Below are 24,642 nucleotides of genomic sequence, written 5' to 3' on the forward strand. Positions count from 1 at the left end.
CAACACAGAAGAGCTGGATACTCAAGGACTCCACTTTACCATGTGGTGTCTCCCTAAAGAGCACCCCAAAACAGGAAATAACTTCTGAATTCCCCCTACTGCCCAACAACACAATGACCTTAAAGTCTAAACCCAAGATAATTACTGTTGTCAGCCACATTTCAGAAGTTGGTGTTTTTACTTTTAAAAATACCCATAAATTTGAATATAAATGAATAAAATTGTTACCAGCTGCTGGAAGCTTTCTTTCCAGGGATTTGGATGTTCATACTCTTCTGGATTAATCTGATAAAATTTACCAGGTTCAGGATGCATCATTGGACGAGTGTACTCAAATACTTCCATATACAATCTTTTCCTGAGCAGAAGAGAAAATTAATGCATTTCTGATTACTCTTTCATTTTAATATAAAGCCAGCAGCTAATACCTGGATTTTCTTTTTTTAACAGAATTTGCCAGTGACAGTGAATACAACCAAGATCAGTACCTACCACCTAAAAATAATTTTTTTGTTATACTGACTTTTGTGTTTTTATGACAGAAATTTTAATGTGTTTTACAATCCAACAGAAAAAGTTCTCAATGTATAATTTTCAAGATAAAACTTAGACACAGTTACACTATTTGTGAATCAAACTGTGCATTAACTACAGCATTGCTTTAACACTTACAAAAGCCAGCAGCACAAGTAACAAAACTTAAGACCAAGCATGCCACCATCTCTTCTTCACCTTGCCAAAAAAGACTGAAAAATGAATTCACTGAGAACAAGTGATGCACTGTATTCTAAAAAGAGTTAATCAGTGAACAAATTACAGTGGTTTAAAAAGAAGAAAATGGTACACAGCAGTTGGATTCTTTTCATTAGTGCCAGAATGCAAATAATTGCAGTGTCTGAGCCTGCTGATATTAAGCCCAGACTTACAAGATGCCACTGAATCACAGAAGTTGTAATTCATCTGACAAGACATCCACAAAGCTGTCTTCAGGACAGAAAAAAAGGGGTAGTTCTGTGATGTTATTTTAATATTTTTCTTTTAGTCTTAATCTTTAGTTTTAAAACAAAGCAGCTTAAGAAATATGATGGTTTTTTCCATACAAAAAATTACAAATTTACTTCCCATTTGTTCAAACTCTCAATAACCTAGGGGTAGAGCAAACTCATATAGAGGAAAAAAGTCCAAATATCCGACCATTAAATAAAACAAAACTCAACCAAAAAAAACCCATTTAAGTAACACTAGCCTCAAAAATGTTCAAGGGGGAAGAAGGAATGGCAACTGAAGGAACAGATTTTTTAAAAACAGGCACTGTTCAGCTAGTATCAACATTACCAGAGAATCAAGTTTTACAGTTTAATACATAAATCAGATATTCACAAGTAACAAATAATGCTTAACTAAACCAGACATAATAAAATACAACTGGTTTTCCTTCAACTAATTGTAACCAGCATTTCAATTTTTCTATTGTACTGACATCTTGAGCAGCACATCTAGTATTTCTCAAGATAATGAGGAATAGCTTTTCACTTACCACAAAATTGGATCGTTAGCCAGCTCACTGAAGCGTTTACACACACAAGCTGCTCTACAGAGATCCTGCTCCAGCAGGTAGGAGAAGATCTTTAGAACGACTTCATCTGGCAACTTCTCCTGAAGATATTGTTCTGCAGGTGCTGCTATTAAATAGTAATCAATACAAGGTTATTGATATATTTAGTGAGCTCAAATTCTGACTGCAGAAGATTACCAACTTGTCACTTGAAATATTCCCATTTAAAATGCCAGTTATCTCAAGGCAGCCTTTCTTAAAAAGCCTTTTAAAAAGCCTTGTTTCTTCTAAAACCAAAAAATACAATAGAAGGTACAGACTTCAAGTCCTCTTTCCAAACTTCATATTTCACCTTTTCCATTGGAGGAATCATTCTGCAAGCAAGTGCAGATGTTAAGCAGGCTACTTACTGTGCATGTTCCAGAAATGCTGGCTTCTCACTGCTATTAGCTTCATTGTGTTTCAATTAACCCACACTATCCATACAATAATAATAAGGCAGTCCTAAAGCCAAAATGTCAGCAAATGTTTCTGAACACAAAAGAATTTAATCAGAAATAGTCACTGTCTGGAAAAACTACTAGGAAGACTTTCTTGTTCTCCCACAATGGACACATTAGGGAAAGAGGACATCTGGGATGTAGGAAACCAACAACCATCAATAATTCTCAAGTCCCCTCCTTTCACTTACTCCCATTTATGTTCTCCCTTTCAAAATTAAAAATCTAACCAGAAGAAGTATTAGTCTTGCCAGATGCATTTCTTCAGAGAGGCTGGAGAAAGCTGTATTCCTATGTCTTTGTGTGGAGACAGGAGTGCACTTTATTAAACCCCTGCTCATGGGCACATGGACACTCCAAATACAACAGCTCCTTTGGGAAAGCCCTGCCAGCACTTTGTGACCCACCTAGGACAGGAATCCCCAAAGCAGGCAAGTTCTGCTTGCAAAGGTCACTTGTCTGGCTAATGCCTCCAGAATCCTTTCTATGATCCTAAAGGCACAGCCACACAGAACAGCTTCCAAAGTTTAGAGGATTTGTATGCAAGGCATTTAAAGTTTGTGAAGCCTACTGACTTGACCTTAAGAAAGATGACCTACTAAATAAGAGGGAATAACACTCTGAAAAGTAGTATGTGAGATTTCACAGATAAACAAAACAAAATAAACAAACTGCCTCAGGATTCCCCTGGGCAAGGCAGCACAAAGAAATGTGTTATTTCCAGCTGTAAGATGGAGAAGACAGGAACTGCAGGCACTGAACTGCAGCTTTTTTACTCCCCCTTTAACTGGGGTCTGCAGATCACATCACCAGAACCTGTGTACCGTGACAGAAGTGATTAGAGCTGTTTTTCCAGAGTGTCATGCTTACACCTCTGATCAGACCAGGTAGTAGAATTTCTGAAATATTCCTGAGATTACAGCACCTGCCCTGAATGTGTTTCTTATTGTGCCATCATATGAATGTCCCCTTAGTGATTCAAAGGTACCAATTTTATCTCAGATGCCAGAGGGCAATTTATGCAGTATTATGCAGAAGGCATTTATGCAGTTGACAGTTACTCACAGCAGTAACACAGTTTACAGCCATAAACTATAGGCATATGCCACTTCAACCCAACAATAATCTATGCTGTGCTGAAGTGGTAAGTGCCATCATTCCACAAATCCACAGTTATTTGCTCCCACAGTATCCTATCCTCCTCTAGAATTTTTTTATGATCAGAGCCTTGCTGTAGACCATTGCAAGCTACAGAATGGCTAGCATGGGACACAAGAAAAGAAACAGAAATGAATGCCCAGAAACTGGCCAAGACAGTTCTCTTCTGCAACAGCATTATTAATGGCAGATTACAAAATTATTTTAATCAAGGAAAAACAAAACAAAACAAAACAAAGCCTTATGAGCCAGGCTGAACCCAGTAAGTTGGTAAAAATTATGAAATGCAAGTAGTCTGGAAAGGCCTTCTGCTCAAGAGACACTTGGGGAGCCTGAAGTCTGAAGAGTTTAGTGAAGTCCTTTAAGGAGAACATGGTTGGGCATCACCAAAATACATTACATGCAGTATCAATGCTGGTTTTTAAAAAAGTCTTTCCACTGGAGATATAAAGGTATAAAGGGTCCCCCCTGTGTCAAACAGGCATGAGCAGTTTGTCCTACAGTCCTAATTACTCCTGAAATGCATCACACAATAACTGGACCTTGCTTCTGAATTAATCTTTTTCTGGTAGCTTTCCAGTTAGATGTAGTCTTCTACTGTCTTACTGAAAGCTGAAATGTTATATGCAGATGCAAAACAGTAAATTTTCCCAAGCTTTCCATGACCTGTCTTCTTCTAACACACAAAACCCTGAGGCATATTATTTAAGCAGTTACTTCCATAAACCACCTGCAGGTTTTTTTTTTTCATTTATCTATATCAGGACATTGAATAATTTTTTATTGAACAGGGAAGCTCACTAATATAGTACCTTCCCACTGCTCCAAAGTTCCTGCTTTCCTCCCTAGGCTCCATTTCAAAATTAAAATTGTTTCCTTACTGCAGGGGACAATGACCAACTTTGAAAAAGTGTCAAAATACTTGAAATAAAAATAATAATAAAAATTTTAAAGCCTCAACCTTCTTGCCCCTGAAATTTTTCAAGGTGTATTTACTTGGAAACTTAGGATCTGCTTTCAAAATGAAGATGATGATTTTACAGGTGTTTGCTATCCTCACTCGTATTTATTCAAAATCCTGTAGAAGTGAGCAATTTAATTTAAATTGCCCTTCTGCTCAATTAAGCAGGGGTTGATTTAAGATTTCTCCACTCAAATCACTGATACAGTGATTACCAGGTGAAATTCTCCAGTATGATTTGAAAAAGCTAATTTGCTCCTTAATGCGAAGACTTCTCTGTATCCAAGAGAGACCTACATGATTTTGTTCTAAATCCACACTTCACATCTTCGATATCTTTTAGTGATGTGTCAAAGCAAGGATGTAATCCATGTGTTCTTCCTCTCAGTTTACAAAAATGAGCCAGAACAGTTTTAAAAAGCTTGTTTGGCCACCAAATCAGAAGCACTTATACACTCTTACTCCTGACAGTTTCATGCCTGTTGATGAAGTGAAGGTAATGTACAAAATGCAGACTCATATTAAAAGAAACCCAACCAGTTTTTCAAATAAGTGTCAAAACAAGACAAGATTAAAAATAAAAATGAAGTGTGAGAGGTCATCACCAATCTTTACCTTTGCCCTAAAGTAAGTTGACAGTTGAACTATTTATGATTTAGCAAGCATTAATATACTGCACATCTGAAAGTTAGAAACACAGCTAGTTATGTCATTCCATTTCCACAGGACATGCATGAAACTAATTCAGTTTCATTTTTGATCATTTAGCTGATAGGAACTAGCAAAGTAATACCAAGACAAAGAACAGGGAAAGCTGCCTGAAAGTGCATTCCCTTCTATGTACAAAGACCAAGAATGCCATCCCAAGAATCCAAAATTGTAAATTATGTCTTATATGATTGCCTTTTTTGTCCATTTTAGTTGAGAAGATTGAGACAAATAGCTTTTGCTCCATAAGGGCATTTTCAGTAAAAATCTTTTCTTGTTAAGAAGCAAAAATATGTCAGAAACATAGCATGTATTGTTCTTGGGAAAGTATCTTAGGAAATCAATAGGAAAAGAAAAAAATCAATTTAAAAAGTAAGTTCTATAAACTTATTCATGTTCCTAGTGTACAGAATAAATCAGTGAACAAGCCAGTAACCTCGAGTCTCAGTATGTACTTCAAATCCATAGTTCAAGGAAAATAGAAATTTAAAACAGCAACACTCCCAGCAGAACTAACTCTGAAATCTGTATTAAAATACACATTTTTCCAACTCCTGGCTCCACTCCAGATAGAAACTCTAGCTGACTGGCATTTCTCCTTTCAACTTTGCTGAATTTTCCTCCACTCAGAGTCTGTACAAGAACAGTTTTCCACCAATAACTCCTTCTGTATTTCTAGTCTCTCACCTTCATTCCATCTACAGTTCTAAACACCTGTACAGCCCAGATGACAACACAGAGCTGCCACTCATGACAATACAAAAAGTCTCACAACTCAGTTGCAACAGCTATCATTACCTACGCCAACAAAAAACCTGAGGTGGACTGTGTGTTAAAATAAATGTCACCAGAACCAATACTCATTCAAATTTAGAGGAATCTCTTAGAAACTCAACAGGAAGGATAAAAAATAACTATCACCCATACTGGGAAACAGATTAATGGAAAATGGTTTGAATTTGAGGACACTCCTTACTTAAATGGCAACTGGTTTGAAAACAGTCCTAAAAACAAATTGTAAAATCACTGTTTAGAATTCCTCTGTTAATTCTATGCTGCAGAAGCATCCACAATCCCTGTACTTTCCCCTCATGAGCTCAAGAATCTAACAAATGGAATGCGCAGTGGAAGCGTGGAGAATTCCCCTTGAAATCAGTGTCATTCATGTTATAAAGTTACACTTTTAAAGGAAAGCAAAAGCACAATAACAAAGCAAAAAAGTGAATGAAATGGAAGAAAAACTAAGAACTGTCAAGAGAAACAGTGTCTGTGACAAGACAGCTCTGCACAAAGCTGCAGAGCGCCAATGAGGAAATTAATCAATGCAAAATGACACAAGTTAATGTCCTATCGGTTCGGGCTATTTCAAGAATATAAATCTGAAGTTAAATGGTTCTTGAACGGCTGCTGAAATGAAGAGTTGATCAAAGAGGGGGAGAATAAAACAAAGGGGAAAAAGAGAGCTCAAAAGACAAAAAGACTATGCTGTGAAGAAAATGAGAAGTCAGAAAGAGCAGAGCAGACCTCAACTGAAGGAACAAAAACAGTCCCAAAGCCTTGTGCCAACTCTTCAGTTTTAATTTACAATATTAAGAGAGATGTGGACTAAAAAAAACCAGAAGCAAGAAAAGCAGGAGAAACCACATCGATGGGAGATGGCAAGCATTGGTGTTGATTTTCCAGGCAAAAGTGACAGCAGATCTCCTGGAACTGAAGAGTGTGTTAGAAGATGAAAAAAAATAGAAGCAGAGAGATTGAAGAATTATAGGGAAAACTGAACAAGCACGGGACATGTACCTGTATATATCTACTAAGTGTGTGAACACAAATAAAATACACAATACAGTTATATACACATGTATTGAATGTGTGTTTATTATGCAATGTACATTTACTGTAGATGTGTGCAAAAGTCTACATTATGTACGCAGGTAGATGTTTATTTACAAACATACCAAGTCTTTCCCTCTCTCCACAATGAAGTGCTGTGGTGACATACCCAAACTACCCCTAAAAATGCAATGGAACAATGCCATCAATATCAGAAATGGTAATTAGGCATTGCAGTATAATTGCTCCTAGCAGTAGCTTAGATACAACTATACAGCACTATGAGAATAAAAAACAACCAAAACATGCCTGCAGTGAAGCAGACAGAACTAAGGACCAGATTCTAAAAATTCTGATTAAAATCATGCTACCAAATTTGAAGTTCAGAACAAGCTTGTAGTTTTGTTTTGGTATTTTTTCCACACTACAGCTTCTTAATTGGAAAACACACAGAAAAACAGCTTGGGGACAACATTTGTGGGGGAATGTGTGACATTAAAATGCCTCTACTCCTTTACCCTCACCCCCTTTTTAGTACAAAAGTTATTACCTGATAAATCCTGGGATTTCCCAGATACTCTAGCACGTTTTGCTCGGTGACCAAAGTTTTCAGTAGCTGAAGTAGAGGCACCCTTTAATGAAAAACAATTACTTCAGTCAACAGACAACTTAAGATACCACAAGCATCATATTCTTGAAACAGTAACAATTCCTTTTCAATTAAAACCAAATAAGTTACCTCCATACTGCTCTTTGTAGGACAAGCTGTTCTTTTAGGTAGAAGAGTTTTTCTGCGAAGTTGGTATGGGCTGTTCTGTGCACCAGGACCTGATTCTTCTGCAACCATATCTGCAGGTACATCATCATCTGCAAACAAAACGAGAAATTCCATACTTAGAATTGTAGTTTTGCTTTATAACAGGAAAATGCTACAGAAATTTTCAGGTAAGTACATAGTCAGAAGGGTGCTAGCGAACAGAGAACTTCTAGCTAAAAAAAGAAAAAAAAGGTCATTATCAGAGCATACAAATCTAAGTTCCCTCATGTGTACTTTCTACATACATACATACACAGCAGCTACACCAAAAGCAGCTTAAGAAAAAACAACCAAAACCCTAAGCTTTTGGTTTCTCTGCAAGCATTTAATTCACTATGCTAATTCAATCACCTCATTACTTCAAATTTTTTACCTAACACTAACCAGCAGAATGAGGAACAGTGAAGTGTCAATTATTAACTCAATGTTATCAAGAAATCCTTTAGTAAACATAGAACTTAGTACAAAATTCAAGACCGAGTTTTCCTCAAACATCTTGGGAATAGCTCAGGCCAGCACACAAAGCCTTCTGTAAAATGGAGGTAGCTTTAAATACATACATTCTCTTCACCTAAATTACACTTGAAAAAGTAAGAGCATATTTTCTCCCTGCCCTTTAAAAAAGAAGTGAAGACAGTGTCATGAGTATAATTTTAAAGGCTTTGATTCATTAGTTTCAATTTTCTCTGCACATGTATTTATGGAACATACTTGAAAAAAGCAAGGAATAATTACTCATCAGTGCATGCCCTATAACTAACATTATAATATAAAGTTGCAAAAATTTTAAAAAGGCCAGAACAAAAAGCATCTAGAAAATAAATTAAAAACAACTCCACTTAAGAAAAACGTATACTTTCTACAGATGCTTAACTGTGAGAAAAAAATTTTGCATTTCCTTTTCATTTTAATTGCCTTTTTCTTCTTAAACTGAGCAATATGTGATGTGAAAATAATAAGTCATAAAAGCCATGCCACAGAGCCAGCAGTTTTCCTGAATATATTAGGTAGAAGAGACTAATGTAAAAAAAAAAAAAAAATCCACAAAAAAAGAACCCCTGCCACCAGTAAAACTCCCCTTCTCTTCCAATACTACAGGAGTCTATTTAAAACACAAGGCAATGCAATTCTGAAGTGACTCACTCCCATTTCAAAATCTTGATCTCATGATTTTCCTAAGAGCTTCTGGTTTGGGGTTGTTTGACATAAATTACAAAACATTGTGCTTGTACAGGATTATACATACCATGCAGCCTGAGCTGATACATCAGTGAAAAAAAAAAAGAAACCCAAAAACCCAAACTATTTTTCCCCCTCCTTAGCAGATATTTATAAACTGCAATCTTCCCATGTACCATTAGAGATCACAACACCCAAACAGAGGACAGAAGCTGGTGCAAAGATGAAGTTCACCGGTGATGCATGCACCACCACACAGGCTCCTCAGAGCAACAGAGGAAAGCTTCAGCACCTCACTAATCCCCCTGACAATCAACCTGCAAGTACCACCATGATCAGCCCTCAGCCAGCCCAGCACCTGGTCCAGATCAGCACAGCCAGAAGACCACATGACTGGGAAGAACCACCAACAGCACAGGTTTTTAAGGACCGAAGTGAGCTTTGAAATTTCTATCAAGACCCACCACTTTTACAGTGAGAGCCACCTCCAAAACTTCAGCTGGAAGCTGGCTCACACTCCCTGTCTGCTGCTCCCCAGGCGCACCTTGCATCTGACCCCTCCACTGCCTAGGATGGATAAGTATTTATGAATTATGCAAAAAGCCTAAAGGACACTAATAGATGAACTGTAGTGAATTTTCCTGTGAAGGCATGTCTGGCTCAGCATGGGGATCACTGTGTGTGTGAGGTCAGTGAACTCAGAGCAGACTCAGTGCATACTCATGGGTCAGTCACTTGGCTTTACCTGTTTCTTTGCATCTCTGATTGAAAAAATCCTCTCAATTTAACAAGGTAGACAGAAGCTGCTACAGGAGAGCTCCCAGCCTTCCCTGGCACACCAGAGCAGAAAAGCAGCCGTGGGTGTGAAGCAGTCCCTGCCAGAAGGAATTCAGGCACCACCACCAGCCCCAAGGCTCCACACAGCAAAACACCCAAATGTTCTCAGACGCTGCAGCAGGGGCCGATTTGCAGCCCTTGTTTCTATTTTAGATTTGATACAGGAACTATGATTACTGTTGCTAATATCCCCCAGAAGCTACCTGGGGACTTTGAGCACGGTTTCTCAAGCCCCGCCTCCCCCCTACCCTATTTTGCATTGAAGACGCATTTGCAAGATGACTGTCAGAACAGCTGGGTTTCCCCCCTGTTCTGGATGGTCAGTAGTTCAAAATTGCCACACGAAACACAGCAACAGTGTAATAAGCAAAGGTAACAGGGGGAAAAAAAATAGAAAGCAAAGCAGAAAATTTTGATCTCTCACTAGGTGACGGCAAGGGCACAGATAAGCCCCAAGCAGGTCTTCAGAAGAATACCCACTGAGGCCACAAAGGGCAGAATGTATTACTGCTGGGAAGAGACAGCAGAAGACTGTGGGCTAAAATGGAAGGAAAGGTCAGTTTGGCTGAAACACTGAAGGACTGCTAAGCAGAAGAGAAATATATTCATTTTCTTGCCATGTGTTTAGGAAAATGGCAGGAGTCCCACTAAAAGATCACTTTTCTAGCACAGATGTCATTAAGGAATAGGCATTCACTCACAGCAGGTATCAGAATTAAAATCTTCCTTTTTCCATCTGAACACCAAGGAAGACAAGGGAAGAGTACCATGATGTCTCTCACCAGCAGTTTTTGCCACACTTCCAAGGGGCTTCTGCACAGATTTCTGACACTTCAGAAATAACATCTGATTCCATTTTTCCAGATGCAGCCTGTGTAGCTACTGCCAAGTGAAACAGTACCAGGAAACCTGAAGGTCTTGAGTGATCTCTTACAGCAGTAACCTTGGTGCTTGGTTTTAGCCTTCCAGATGCTCCCTGTAAGCCCTGAACAGATTAAAGCAACTACACTGGGAGCCTTCAGAGATGGTCCTTACAAAGTAATACTACTTCAACACTGCATACTGCCCTTCCCTGAGCAAAAAAACTCTTAAACCAGACTTCAAGAGCTCTATTTTGAAAATCCTTCCCTAAAAATCACTTCAACATACACCTGCTTTAGAGTAGAAATATGTTTTAAAATACAGAAGCTCAGTGCCTCCAAAATAGTTTGAAAAAACCTATTTTAAAGTGTAACAATATCAGGCAGTAACATACACAAAAAGCATTATAATCACATTTGTTGATGACAGAAACATAAAAGTCAATAAACAAATTTGGAAGAGTGTGTGTGTAATATTAATATCATCATACAAACACCTGCTGAAATGACTGCCAGATGCTGTCACAATTTTAACCAAGTCAATATGTTTGCAGTTTTTAAGAGATTAAATTAAGCTGAGTCTGCTCTCAAATAAAAATATTTACCTGAATATTTTACACCAATTATATTGGATAGTAAGATAAAATTATTTCAAATAAAATCATGCTTACTGAACTTCATGACTCTGACAGGTCAAAACCTAAATTTAAATTCAGAATTATCTCACCTGATAGTTCAAAATTACTCATGAACCTGAACTGTAACACTATAAACTTTAAGACCCACAAAAGACCAAAAAGGACAAATACTTCCAAGAGGAAAAAAAGAAGAAAAATCTGCCATTCTGGCAACTACTGTCAAAAGTGCTTCGCATTTCTGTAGATGCTGTGGCAGTGAGTACATTAAAACAAAGGAAAAAAAAAATATATACAATTGACTTATTTTGTAACATGAAGATCTAAGTTACAGAAGTGACAGTGTTGTCAAGAGCTATTTATTTAAAAATATATAAATCTAAGTCACTTCTAGAGAAAATTTATCATGTCCACAATGTCTTTTCCAAAACACGTGCATGTGGTTGCATTTCTACCTTATATATGTGTTCAGATATTTTCTGAAAGCATTGTAAATATAAATGACAACTGTAGAGTTGTTACATTCTTTAAAATGAAAAGAAAAAAAAGCTTTAAATTCCCCCAACAGACTCATCATAAAAACAGGGGAGAGGGTCCCAAGGAAGACAGCTCATATACTAGTCTGTAGGGTTTGATCACTTAAGTTTTCACTTTAAAACATCACATTTTTCTGCTGGTTTTCTCTACCTTCCCCAAATGGGGTAGGAGGAGCAAAACCAACCAAACAAAAAGATTCTTAGTTAAGAGAAGCAGAGTCCTGGGGGTGGCAGGTATTTCCAAACAGACACTGCACTGAAATTGCTCCTGCAGGCTGGGGGGAAGAAAGTGGTGAGAAACCTAACCAACCAGTTTTAAGACAGGAAAATCCATATCGAATTGAGAGTGATCTTGAAGAGCAGCTCTGAACAATAAAGTTACTCTATACTGAACCTATTTGAATGAAGCCATGATTCACCTTGCTTATCAAATAAATTTTAACAAGAAGAGTTCATTAAAGAGTTCAGTGTTTTAAGTAGAACCAGTACAACTTCAGAATGAAAAAAAAAATTCCAACATTGTCCATCTTCATAACTAGAAAAAACTGCAAATTAAGCAACTAAAATGTTAACTGATACAGCTCATTTGCTCTGGATTGAGCTCATCTTGGTGTAATCTGACAAAACCCATACCAAGCAACCTGCCAGCCTGTGAGATGATAGCCCCAAGTACTTGATTAGATCCCACTTCTGGATTAGTTCAAAATTCCAACAAGGAAGAGAGGATTACACAAATTTAAGGGAGTAGAGAGGAAGGTACCCCCAACAGAGCTAACAATGAAGGCAAGTAACTTACTGAACAGAAATACAAAGGTAGTTCTGTATTTGCACTTACAGCAACATCTCTGCAGCAAACTGCAGAGACCCAAAGACCAAGCAGAACACACCCACCTGCTACTTTTCTTTAAGGAACAAGTCTCTGGGAGCAAGCTGTTAAATAAATGCATATATCAGTAGTGTGACTGACACTCATCCTGTGTCCTTGAAAACATTCCTAACTAGTGGCTGACACCTGAAAGCAGATACAGTACCAACACATGAAAGATACTGAATATAGAATTTGCACATACTCTGTATCTCAGAGCAAAGGTTTCTCACACCAGTAGAGGCTTACCCATTGATTCCAGGCAGCATTTAAGGATTAGTTTAAATTATAGATGGCTTAAGGTTGCTTTTGAAATGGAGACCATTTTCTTTTGAGAGCTATCTTCTCTGAAGAGGAAAAAAAAAAAAAAAAACAACCAAAAAAGAAACCAAACCAACAAAGAACCCAAACCACTAGCTAGGAATACCACAACCAAAAAAGCCCCCAGAAGCCCCCCACCCAAAGCAAACAAAAGCAAACAAAACTAAGAAAGATGACATGCAAAAATAACAGAGCTCAGATCCAACATGTCCTAAAGGCAGGAGCGTTAGGGTGGTCCTTCACAGTCAAATTTCACTTCTCTTCGGTGGACTTAGGAAAAAAAAAATCCATAAGAAACAGGAGGCAAGCATACCGCTACTTCATTTTATGATGAATGTTAAAAACATGGTTTTAAAATAATAGCTGCACTAATTTGCTACTAACAAAGACCTTAATAAATACTGTGATATATTTTTTAATTAATATAGAAAGAAACCCTGCAGTGTTTATCAAGCATTAATCCAGAGCAGCACAGCTTCCTGAAAGGCAAAATCTAAAAGGTACTATTTAGTGTAAGGTTCTGATGGCACTGGTCAACAGGAAGGATTAACCTCTGACTGGGGAGACAAAGCTGTTTGTCTGGAAGAGACCCTCCAAGAAAAAGATTCTGAGTCAGAACTGCTACTCAGAGTAGCAGGTTCTCAGTTTGGAAAGGGGACAGACCTAATATTAAAAATGTATGCTTTTGTAAAGACTACAGAAAGATCGGACTTCCTGAACACCATATGGAATAAAGAGATTCTGCCTTCTGGGAAGAAACAACCAGACACAATAACCATTACTGACTATTAGACTATTTTAAATATACATACAATTTCTTACTGACAATAAATCAAATATATACAACAATACGCAAAGCACACTGTAGCTTGCAACATTTTATCAAATAAACAAAAATTGTGTGGAATACTTTGAAATTTTCCTGTATGAAATTTATTTCTGAATTGAAAGGGGGGAGGGGGGGGAAAATTATGCTTTATCTATGAGTTATAGTACTTGTATGGAGCAAAATTTAAGAAATACACACACACCACAACACCTTCCACCCAAACAATCAAACAGCACCTTTTTTGCATTTACATTTTAAGCTTTTAAACATCAATACCCAAATAAGATATCTTATTACTCTCTCTGGAAATAGGTCGTGCAGTCATGATGGCCTAAAAAGAGTAAGAATAGATCAGATGCTCAAACTCTATCTATATTTATCCAGAAGCTCATGTTAATTTTACAACATATTTAGCAGTATTTTCTACAAGAAGAAAACCAACTATGTCTAGCTACACAGAGAGTTTCTTAAAGCTGAGATTATTTCTTAAGTGTTACTCTTAGATAAAAGTTGATTTCCATGAGATCCTAAGAATCTGATCTTTTCTGTTCCTCTGCTAGGTCAGCTGGCACCCCCAAAACGCTCCACAGGAAAGCATGGTTTACAAAGCAAGGCAAAAACTTAAGTTCTTCGACCTGGCACAAAAAAAAACTAATAGAAAAGGGGACAACTGGGGAAGGTACACTGGCTGCAAGTCCAAAACTTGTCCTCATCCATATTTCTTTAAAAATTATTAACAGTCACAAATAGCTATTCACATCTTTACACTTGATTCCCTAGGGAACTCCCAGTCTAAAACCACCTAGCACAAAAAAACATGTTTTAACACCAGTTTAAAAACCCTCCAGCTACTGTGAAAAATATATTCCTTTTCAGAAGCCAGGATTAAAAAGTGATAATGAGGATTTGATGAAGAATTCTGGTTTCTTTCCGCAACCATGTCCTCAAAAGAGATATTTAACATCAGGTTAAAGACTGAATTTCAAAAAAAAAAAAAAAAAATCATTAACATGCACATTTTTATTAGACACACAGAATAATTGTGCAAGTACCTGCATACTTGAGCTACTTGTTAAATAACTCATTTTAAAGAGGGAGGAAAAAGACCTTTTTCTTAGAACAAGCAGCTCTAATGATCAGCACTACCACTTAGAACTGATAAACTAGAATTTCAAAGACAGATGTTATTTTCTGGTATTTTTTTTAATGACATTGTTTTCCCAAACTGATGGTAACTGTATTATAGCACCATCTATAACATTTAGCAAAGTAATAACTCTCCAGGTGGCTGCTGTGCAAGATTAAGGGAACTTCCCTCTCTGCTTAATAGGCAGCTTGACTTCTGCTCTGACAAGCTTTCATTGAGAAGGGACAAGGAACCCTTTTTGGGTGCATTCCTCATTAAGAAAGCAATACTTTCAAAGCCGTGGCACTGCTGCATGGCTCCTTGATGCTACTGTGAAAAAGCCGACCAAGTAGATTTTAAGGTTCAGAAATACAGTGCTAGGAGCCTTTCACTGTTACACTTCTGAACAACATTAAATAAAATAGACTATTACTATAAGCTGATTTTTTTTCTTGTCTATTGTGACAACTATACTCAAGATTCCAAGTAGGACCAATTAAAATTTCTACCTGGCCGAATCGCTTCATTTGTTAGGGCAGTCAGATTACCAGTCTCAAAGACCATCTCCCTCTCTGGCTGAAATAGAGCAGCTTTCATCTCATTAGAAAAGCACAGCCAGTGAGAACAATAAAAAACACTGAAATAGGTTCCAGGATCGCCACTTTATTCTGACCAGAAAGATGTCTCTGATCAAGTTCAGGCAGTACTTCAAGGTGCCTGAACAAAGAGGTGAGAATGGAACCCTGTGACCACACCCTTGGGGCCTACAAAAAATTTCAAAATCCCATTTTACCAGGAAGTAAAGTGTCAGACAAGAGGGAATTATAGATTCTCCAACAGCAACACCAAAGTCACCAGAACACATAAAGAGAGGAATAATGGAACCAGTCACTGGTACTTAAAACAAAAAAACCAAAACTAAAAAAAAAACAAACCCAAAAAAAACCCCATGCAAACACAACCCCCAAGAAAACAACCAACCAACTAAATAAACCATAAAAAAAATACATATTAAATCCAGAGAACTTGCTTCCATGAACAATGATATCAGTCAACTGGCTGGACGTTACCAGGATGAAAGCCAGTCTCCAAAACTCAGGAGAAAAATGGTCTAACTTGTATTTGTAAAATTAATAAGAGATACTAATTTGTGAGGACAGATTATTTCTAATAAGCAGAGAGTAACTGAACTATGAAGCAGAAACCTTACCTCTCTAATTAGACTAAGTCTGGATATTCTTGATACCAGTAACTCCAGAAAAATAATTAGAAGTTTGTGATTTCCTCTTTGTATTAACTTCTGGCAGTAATTATTTTCAGCCTCACCTCCTTTAGCACTGCTGAACTGAAGAAGGAGCACAACACTATTCATTTCTTCTCTAGGTGAGTTTCTGATGTCTTTGAAAAAATGTGGGGCAAACCCACAGTCTAGGAATGAGTAAATTCAATGAGAATGCAGAGATTTCACTTCACACATCCACAACTTACACTTTAAGTTTTCTATAGTCCCTAACTGATCCATTTACAGAAATTTTCTGTGGTCCATAGGAAACCAAGAGAAACATGGTTCCTCCTGAAAGAGCAATAAAACAATTCACAAGTCTCGTTATGAATTAACACTATTGCAGCTATTCAAGCACGACCTCTGTAAAACACCATCTCAGGGCACAAACATTTCATCCAATTTTCAGGAAATTAAAGCCTCCCATAGATTTCACTGTCATGAGCCACATCTGCAGAACACTACCGTAACACAGGCAGAAAAAATCAGTATCTCCTGCCACTAAATGTAGTAGCAGATATGGAGATACTTTCCATGCAAAGCCATCTACCTTCTGTGGACTCTCCATCAGATGTGACTGACATCCATCAATACATTGGCCCTGCTGAAACCTCATTATGTCAAAGAGCAGTTTTGATGAACCTTAGGAAATTCCTGGTTTAGTGCTTCAGAATTAAAAGAGCTTCTGAAATGCCTAGCATGACAAGGAAAAGCAGTCATGGATCTGTGTTGCAGTGGCAAAAAGGCTGAGGAAAAAACCAAGCAAGATGAAAGGCAAGGCAGCTCTTCTTGTGTGCTGGGTTCCAAAGGGTGCAGTCAGTATTATTTCCTCTAAGAAAGAAGCAAGAGGAGGAAAACTATATTAAATAATACTTTACAGCTTACTGGGTTTGGCTGTCTTCCTTCCCTACGATACCAAGCAAAGTTTTCAAGCTGACTATTAGTCTATGAAGAAGCAGAGAAACACCAAACAGTCAGAGGAAAAAATGTGGACCTTGTAACCTTGACAGATAGCTGGGAGGAAAACACACCTTGTCTTAACACTCCTCAATTTCAGATGTTCAAGAGCATGTCTCTAGAAAAAGAAAAATGTGCAAACTGCAAAAGGAAAAAATATTAATTCTGCTACCTTTTTTTTGGGCTATTTCTCTCTACTATTACATTGACTTTAAACAAGCACACTGCTTTCTCCTTCTGCCCTAATTCTACAATCAACACTTACAAAGAATTTCAAATATTACAGCTGAAATGAAAAACATCCAACAAAACCCAAAGAAATTCCAGCATGCATATCCCCCCAAAGAAACTGTGAAACACCACTATAAGAATACCTAATACCTGTCAGAATAACTAACAACAGTATTCTGAAAACATAAATACCTTAAACTGGAAAGGAAAAAAATTTAAAATCTTTAGTTTCTGCCAAATTATTGCTCTTTCATTAACCAAAGAGACCCCTTGTTATAAGACATAATCCTTTTTAACATTTCATGAAAGGCTATTTAATGAAAATAATATATATATATGTGTGCTATTATGCCAGAAACATACACACATAATAAAAAGAAAGCAAGCATTTCTTATCCTTGAATTAGTCAAAAATACGTTGTATCTAACATATGTTGTAGTAAGGCTGAATTTTACAAGCCTAACTGTGGCAAGGTTCACACACAGTCACTTATCTGATCCTTACTCAGAAAATTTCTCAATGACTGTTCCTATTATTTTACTCTAAATTACCAACTCCAAGGTGCCTGTCAAGAGCAGGAAGGCATGGTTCTGTTTAGCTTCAGTGAAATAACTGACAAAACGACGTGTGGAACCGTATCAAGTGCCCAGTATCGTCGGGGTGCAGGAGGGACATACTTATTTGCCAGCATATATGTTATTATTAAGACGGGTTAAGAAATCTGTCATCAAACTATAAAACACCACTGCAGTAGTCAACATCTCATTCAAAACTAAATTTGTAAAGAGCTATAGTAAAAATAAAAAAACTGCTGACAACACCAAATACTGTAGGGCTAAGGGCCTACCTAAACCTGAACTGCTTTGAGAAAAAGTAAATCCTCCACAGAGAACTACTATCATTATTCTAACCTTCTACTCTGGGAGATAAAGGCTAAATAGCTTTTCTAACAAATTCTACAGTATTAACATAGGATTTACATACAAATTGGCAGAACAGGATCATCTGTTTTCCACTGCCAAAACGTGTTGCAAAACAAACATGAGAAAAGCTGGAAAGAAGGTTTAGTATTATATGTTCAAGGAAATTGCAGCACAAGGAGGACACTGTTCTTCCTCGCCTTGTACATTAAGGATCTCCTAAACACCTCAATCCAGAAGTTACTGCTCTTGGATATCTGGAGAGGGGAAAAAATAATTACATCCTGATTTTATTAGAAAACCAAACGGCATATTTTTGATACATGAATCAAGTTTTTACCTTTTTTTGTTGTTTTCTCTGCCTTTAAACAGGCTTATTTTTACAGACACACACTTCTCTTTTTAAACTTAAACACTGTGTGAATTCTGCACACATTAAGTTATCCAGCCCATTCCACAGCACTGCATAACCAACCACCCCACGACACTCAGCTGGTTTTAACTTTGCTGTTTTCAACTGCAAGGAAAGCAGGCTGTCAGATGCTGACTGATGATGTATCTTTGCCATTAAAAGCAGTATCATGCATGAAATGCTGCATCAATGAACTAAAAGCTTTTTAAATAGCTATTAAATTTCCATTAGTATTTTCTATTAACACTGTCATTTCACATTGTGAGGAGCTGTTAGATATACATGTATATAGACATAAACCCGTGTAGGTTTATGCATACATACAGATATCTAACAGCTGTGTATAGGTGCATTCAAACTTCAGAAATGTTTTTAATGAGTAACAACTGATTTTGATACAGAAACTCTGCTTTCAGTAAAGCTTCAGAGACTAAAATACCAACAACTGTCAAGGTGTGTGGGTGGTGTTAGAAGGCAAAAATCTGTATTTGGCTGTTAATTATGTCTTTTGGTAATTAACTACAACAATAGCAGATACATTTTTCCTGATAAATTCTGAAGTTAAATGGAATGGCTGCATAATTTAAGAGTTTCTAGAATGAGACCTTTTGCAGTGAACACTCTCAAGTTTAAAACCACAGATGATGCCCTGTATCTGATGAACTATTTTCAACCACTGACAATTTCATTTAAAAATAAATCTAGCTTCTTCTCTTAGTATCTCTCAACTGTTTTTCTTATGGTCCCAATTTGACTAAAACTCTGTTACACTAAACATTATGGAAATGCCCATCTAAAGAAAAGGCCTTATAGATTCTGCCTTGCCAAAAGAAGTTGGTGCTTATTATTTCCATTTCATATTTATTCCTAACAACATTAAGAGGAAATAAGGTTCAAGCAGGCAGAATAAGCTTGGTTACCTGAGAGCAAGTGTAAGTCACAAAATGGAAAGAAACTACTAACTTTTTTGGTTTTGTCAAAATTGTCCAGAAATACTGAAAGTTTTCAATAGGGCTGTCTTTATTCCTCCACAGTCTTTTGTGTCTAGTCTTTTAGTATACCTACAGCAGAATCCTGAACTTCTCACTTCTTAAACAGGTCCTCCTTCTCATGCACCTGAATTCCCATTTTTAGTTTCCCAAATTCTCATTTTAAGACCAGACAGAAAGGGGTTTTGCCATTTATTCTGTCTCCATTTTGAAGGTCTGAGACACCACACTTCCTATAAATTTGTCATGCCTCAGTATGGTAAATTTCTATTCACAGAAGTATTTTTAAATCATGTGCATTAACTGTAAAAGCTGTTTGAACACATGCAGCAACAAGCAATAGGGAAAAAGTATGGTTGAAGAAGAGACCAGTAACACCTCTTCCATCCAGACTCTCAAAGTCCTTCACTACACACAGTAATGTTGTGCTGTGTGCCATTGAAAGACAGATTGAAACAGCCATCAAAAAATAAACCCTATGCTAAAAGCCCACAAGGACATAAAGAGATTTTTAAGAGGAATGTTCTTTCTCACAATGCCAAAAAAATCAAAGATAACCTAGAAGTTGCACATTAAGATGGTGAGTTTTCTCCTTTCATGTCAGCACAGTTCCATCATTATCTATTGAACTCAAATGTTTTCTCTCAGATATCAACACCAAGCAGTGTATTTACAGACCAGAAGACTTTGGAAAGTCAGTGGACAAAACACATGCAGAAAAAAGGGAATCAATAAACTCCTTTTCTGGTTATTTTACCTACATTTCCCGATTTTTTTTTCCCAAAGAAAGGTTTTTAAAAACTGATTAGAAAGTATTCAAGGATGTCAAGATGTGGCATGACAGCTGCCCCATGGTGAGGCTCCCCTTCCTGCCTTGACTAGTGCTGACAACCCCTTTATGCCCACGTTCCCAACGAGCCTACACAGTTTGATCTTGTCCCTTTGAAGACTTTTTAGTGTTGATGAAAAGTTGAATATGTACAAAATAGAAATGTACCTGTGTACATATGCAGAACTGTCAAAGCATTCTTCTGGAGACAAATCCAATATATGCATAAAAACACACTGTGAGAGAAGAGTCACAGGTGTACAGACCTGAAACTATTCTGAAGACACTGATCCACCAGAACTGATAAACACCCCTTGTATAGCCAAATTGCATCAACAGACTAGGTGAGTCAGAATACCTTGGCTGAAGAGGGCTGCCATTTCATATTACTGATTTATTGTGGTTTTCAGTTCATCTGACTATATCCTTAAAAAATTGCAGGAATAAAGAGTATTAATGTTAAGAAGAAACATCATACTACAAACAACACAGATGGCCGACAAACCTTCAGGTAAGTTCTGAATGACAAATAATCTTACAGATAATTATCTCTTCTGCAGGACAAACTGCTCAAATATTAAAACTAAAAACAAGGATTTCTCTGGCCCAAAGCACTGCAGAAGTTCACAACTGTACACAAATAAGGAGAGAAAGCATTTAAGCCCTGGAAAGACATCAGAAAAAGATTTCTATAGGGAGATTTTTTTTTTTTTTTTTTTTTTTTTTTTTTTTTTTTTTTTCTTCTTAAACTCTGAGGGTAAAAATCAGCAGAACAGGTTGCCTGGAGTTTGTAGAGTCTCCAAACTAAGTGAGCCCTTCCCAAGATGGCCATGGCTTTCTTAATTAGGCAAAGGCAGAAGACACCACCACAGAACAATTCAAGAACAATGCTGCTTGACTCCAGCATTCTCATCAGGTAAATGCTCTCCCGTTCCTGCTTAACATACCAAGGCCTGAAGTATTTACCCTCCAAAGTTCTATTACAAGGCCTTACCACTGGCCTTCACTGAAGCTCCAATCCAACTGTTTTGCTACAGAACATAAGTTTGTAGAACTTCAGCATCTCAAAAACCTCAGCCCATTTTAACTCTGCTGAGTACTCCTCACTTCTAAAAATTCCAGGCATCAGGACATTAGGACAGGAAGACAGTGTTTTCAACCATATACAAGTGAAACTACCCTGTTACACAAACCTGGATATTTTCCACACCAGCGTTACTATGTTAAGTTTTCAAATAATCTGTATCAAAACATATTTTGTCAGCAAAAATCTATTATGAAGAAATTTAAGTTAAGTCAAAACATCCTCAGCACAGCAATTCAAAGATTTGATTAGAAGTACTAAAATATAACTTGCTTAAGTAACAGAAACTCCCTTCTTCTCTTAAATTTCCATAATACATACATTACATCATTCCTTCCCAACTGTCAGACTCAGTTTCATTTCATCATCTTCCTGGTCCAGAGATTTGAGAGAAGAAAAACATCACTGCTGTGCATTTTGACCCAGAGTGAGGCTGTAAAACATCCCAGGGCCTTCTATACGCTTGAGCTGGCAAGTGGAACATCATCAAATCTTTATCTGTTTGTTTTTAAATAAACAGTGTTTTTGTAAAGGGAGAGCAACTGATAGGCTATTTGTAAAAAAAAGCTGTTTTAGAGAAGCAGAAACGTTTCTACAAAATTGAATGCTCATGAGTAACTGATAGAAACATAATTCCTTTTCAATTTCTTTAATTACATCTACAGAAAAAAATCCAAAGAGGTCAATCTCAAAGCCAGTGCGCGGAAATTTTAAACAGGAGGCCTCAAGCTGCCTCCCTCCTCACCTTTCCACATTAAAGACCAAAAGGTAATGAGGCATTAGTGTTTACCTGGAAAAGCAGCACAAAGAAGTAAACAAACCACCGCCTGACCGTGTGATCTTGTTTACACTGCTCAAATGTGGTTATAACTGAAATAAAAGCTTTGATTACAGGGCTACAGAAAATTAATCCCTTACTGCTAGAGCTGAGAAAGAAGGGAAGACAAACTCCAAGACATCCATCAGACCTTTGTGTAAGAGAATTAAGATTTAAAAATCTGCACTGCCAAGGCGGCAGCAAAGCAGGGGTAACCTCCAGCTCTGTTCAGCAGTGAAGCCTCCCAGACACAGTGAGCAGAGCAGAGGCCATGGGCAGAGCCCCTGGGCTGTGCCTGGTGAGCTCTCCCAAAGCACAGAAAGGACTCTGGGGTATCTGCAGCAAGCTTCCCGCTCCTCCTCTCCCCATCCCATGCTCTTCCTGTCATTTCTGCTCATGCCGGCCGGGATAAATGACATACAAGTACCTCCTACTTAAGGGTGATCTTCAAAATAGTATCAATGCCCCCTACTCCCAAGTCTTTCACCTGAAATAAGGTAATACTTACACTATTACTCTACGCCATCTTTGCACCAACCTGTGAATGTCCTGCTGGTATAGAAAGAGATAAATCAGTCTTTCTCCGTATTACTAAGCTCTTACCAACTACAAAAATAAAATTAAAAAAAAACCCCCAAAACCAAACAGTAAGTGCTACTGTGCCAATTCACAGTTTCAAGGATCTTTGCAGCTGTAAACTGAAGTATGCTGGAACACATGCTGGCTGAACATGCTGAAAAACTCACCTGTTAGACAAGATTGCACCAGCTAGAAAGTCAGAGTATTAATATATTCTACCTCCTACACCTTCACTCTAAATTACAGTCAATTTGCTAAAAGCGAAGCCACACACAATCACTCTCCCTTACAAAGTATGTTCCCAAACTAATGAATCTACAGGCTGCACTAAGATGGTTATATAACATCAGCAAATTGAATTTATTTTCCAGGCCCTATTTTCTGTCAGTCTTTGTAATCATCCCCTCAGTTTCAGCTTCCTTCATCAAGTCATCCTGTCACAGTTTCACCTGTTCTGAATTTACCAATCTGACACACCTGCAAACTACTCAGTTGTTCCACTGTTATTAATGTGCTGAAGCACCTGGAGACGCAGCCAAGTCAGTCACTTCAAACACTTACAGCAGAAGGGAAAAAACTTAAACTTACCCTGAAGAGCTCATGGACACGGTTGCAAGCAAGGCTAGAACAGGAGAAACTTAAGATAACACAGAGGCACAGTGAGTTTGTTTTCACACAGGCTTAGACTGGTATGTTGACCGAGATGAATAATGTTCAAAGCTCTGTCCCTGCTGGTTTGCTTACAGCCATTCCTCCCCTCCTAATTGATAATCTGGGATGAGGTGATGGCACATTGTTTAAGAACTCTACACTCAAAAACTTGCTTGAAACTACTGGAGCCAAACCAGAACTGGCTGCTGCCATCTTGGCACACACCACACCATTCATGAATTAAAGAATTAACATCTTTCAAAAGTAGGTGGGGAGGATTTAAAAGACATTGCTGCTTATATTCTTTCACCTGCTGCTTCTTTCAGACATCACTACTGTAAAGCAAGGCTAGAAAAAGTATTTTCTATGAACTCATTTGAATTTAAACACTACTGAAAATTACTGGTGAAAATAAATGAGAATCTAGTGAGCCACAGTTTCCAGCGTTTGATCTGAATGACTTTACCTTGTGTTAGCACTTAGGAGGAGATAATTCAGTACCAAAAGTCTAATTTCATTAACCACATTTATCCCACGTTTTCCTTTACTGAACTGGACAACTATACAGTCACACTTGTGACAACTGAAATTTTCATAGAGCAGACACCTCCTCCTTCCAGCCCAAAGCTACCAAAACCATCTCAATGCCTCTCCTGTGCTTCTGAAACACCACCCCCAAAAGGGCTTTGGGCAGCAGTTAAACTGGAAAGAAAATACACAGCCCATGGCTTCTATACTCACAGTTAAGGACTGGACAAGTGGACGTTATCCAAACCCTGTGAATCCAAAAGCTTACAGCTAGAAGGCAGGCAACAGAGAAATACACCTTGAAGAAGCCTGTTGCTGTATAGGAGCTGCTAGACAATATTTTTTTACTTAGATGTCAGAGCATATGCCACCACTGGTGACTAACAAGTAAAGAACACAAAGAAATTTTGGTGCATCAGTCAAACCATGGCTGAAAAACTATGAAGCCTGACATCAAATCAGGCTGTGATCTTTGAAGTGTAGTACTTAATAGTCAGTGAATTACTTCATGTCAGTGCTGTGTGCATGTCTGATACTGGCACAAGATGAGAAACAGGCCAGTGAGTGAACTATGATGGAATTAATTTTTACTTCTATATGATAGACAATAGACACTCATAGCAGATGGTTGCACTGCACCATCTA

General features: G+C 37.7%; 1 protein-coding gene across 2 annotated transcripts in view; it reads right to left on the reverse strand.

Annotated features, from left to right (window-relative positions):
* The window catches only part of FBXO11 (F-box protein 11), a 69,726-nt gene that overhangs the window by 27,290 nt on the left and 17,794 nt on the right, over positions 1–24,642 (reverse strand). The window contains exons 2-5 of one of the 2 annotated variants that reach the window (XM_056486773.1): positions 7,452–7,579; positions 7,263–7,344; positions 1,538–1,682; positions 229–358 (exon numbers count right to left, since the gene is read on the reverse strand). In XM_056486773.1, the coding sequence (XP_056342748.1) occupies positions 229–358; positions 1,538–1,682; positions 7,263–7,344; positions 7,452–7,579 (485 nt within the window). The remainder of the gene's footprint in view (positions 1–228; positions 359–1,537; positions 1,683–7,262; positions 7,345–7,451; positions 7,580–24,642) is intronic. The other variant, XM_056486774.1, reaches the window with a different exon arrangement.

The sequence above is a fragment of the Oenanthe melanoleuca genome, chromosome 3, assembly GCF_029582105.1.
Source record: "Oenanthe melanoleuca isolate GR-GAL-2019-014 chromosome 3, OMel1.0, whole genome shotgun sequence".
NCBI classification, from domain to species: domain Eukaryota; kingdom Metazoa; phylum Chordata; class Aves; order Passeriformes; family Muscicapidae; genus Oenanthe; species Oenanthe melanoleuca.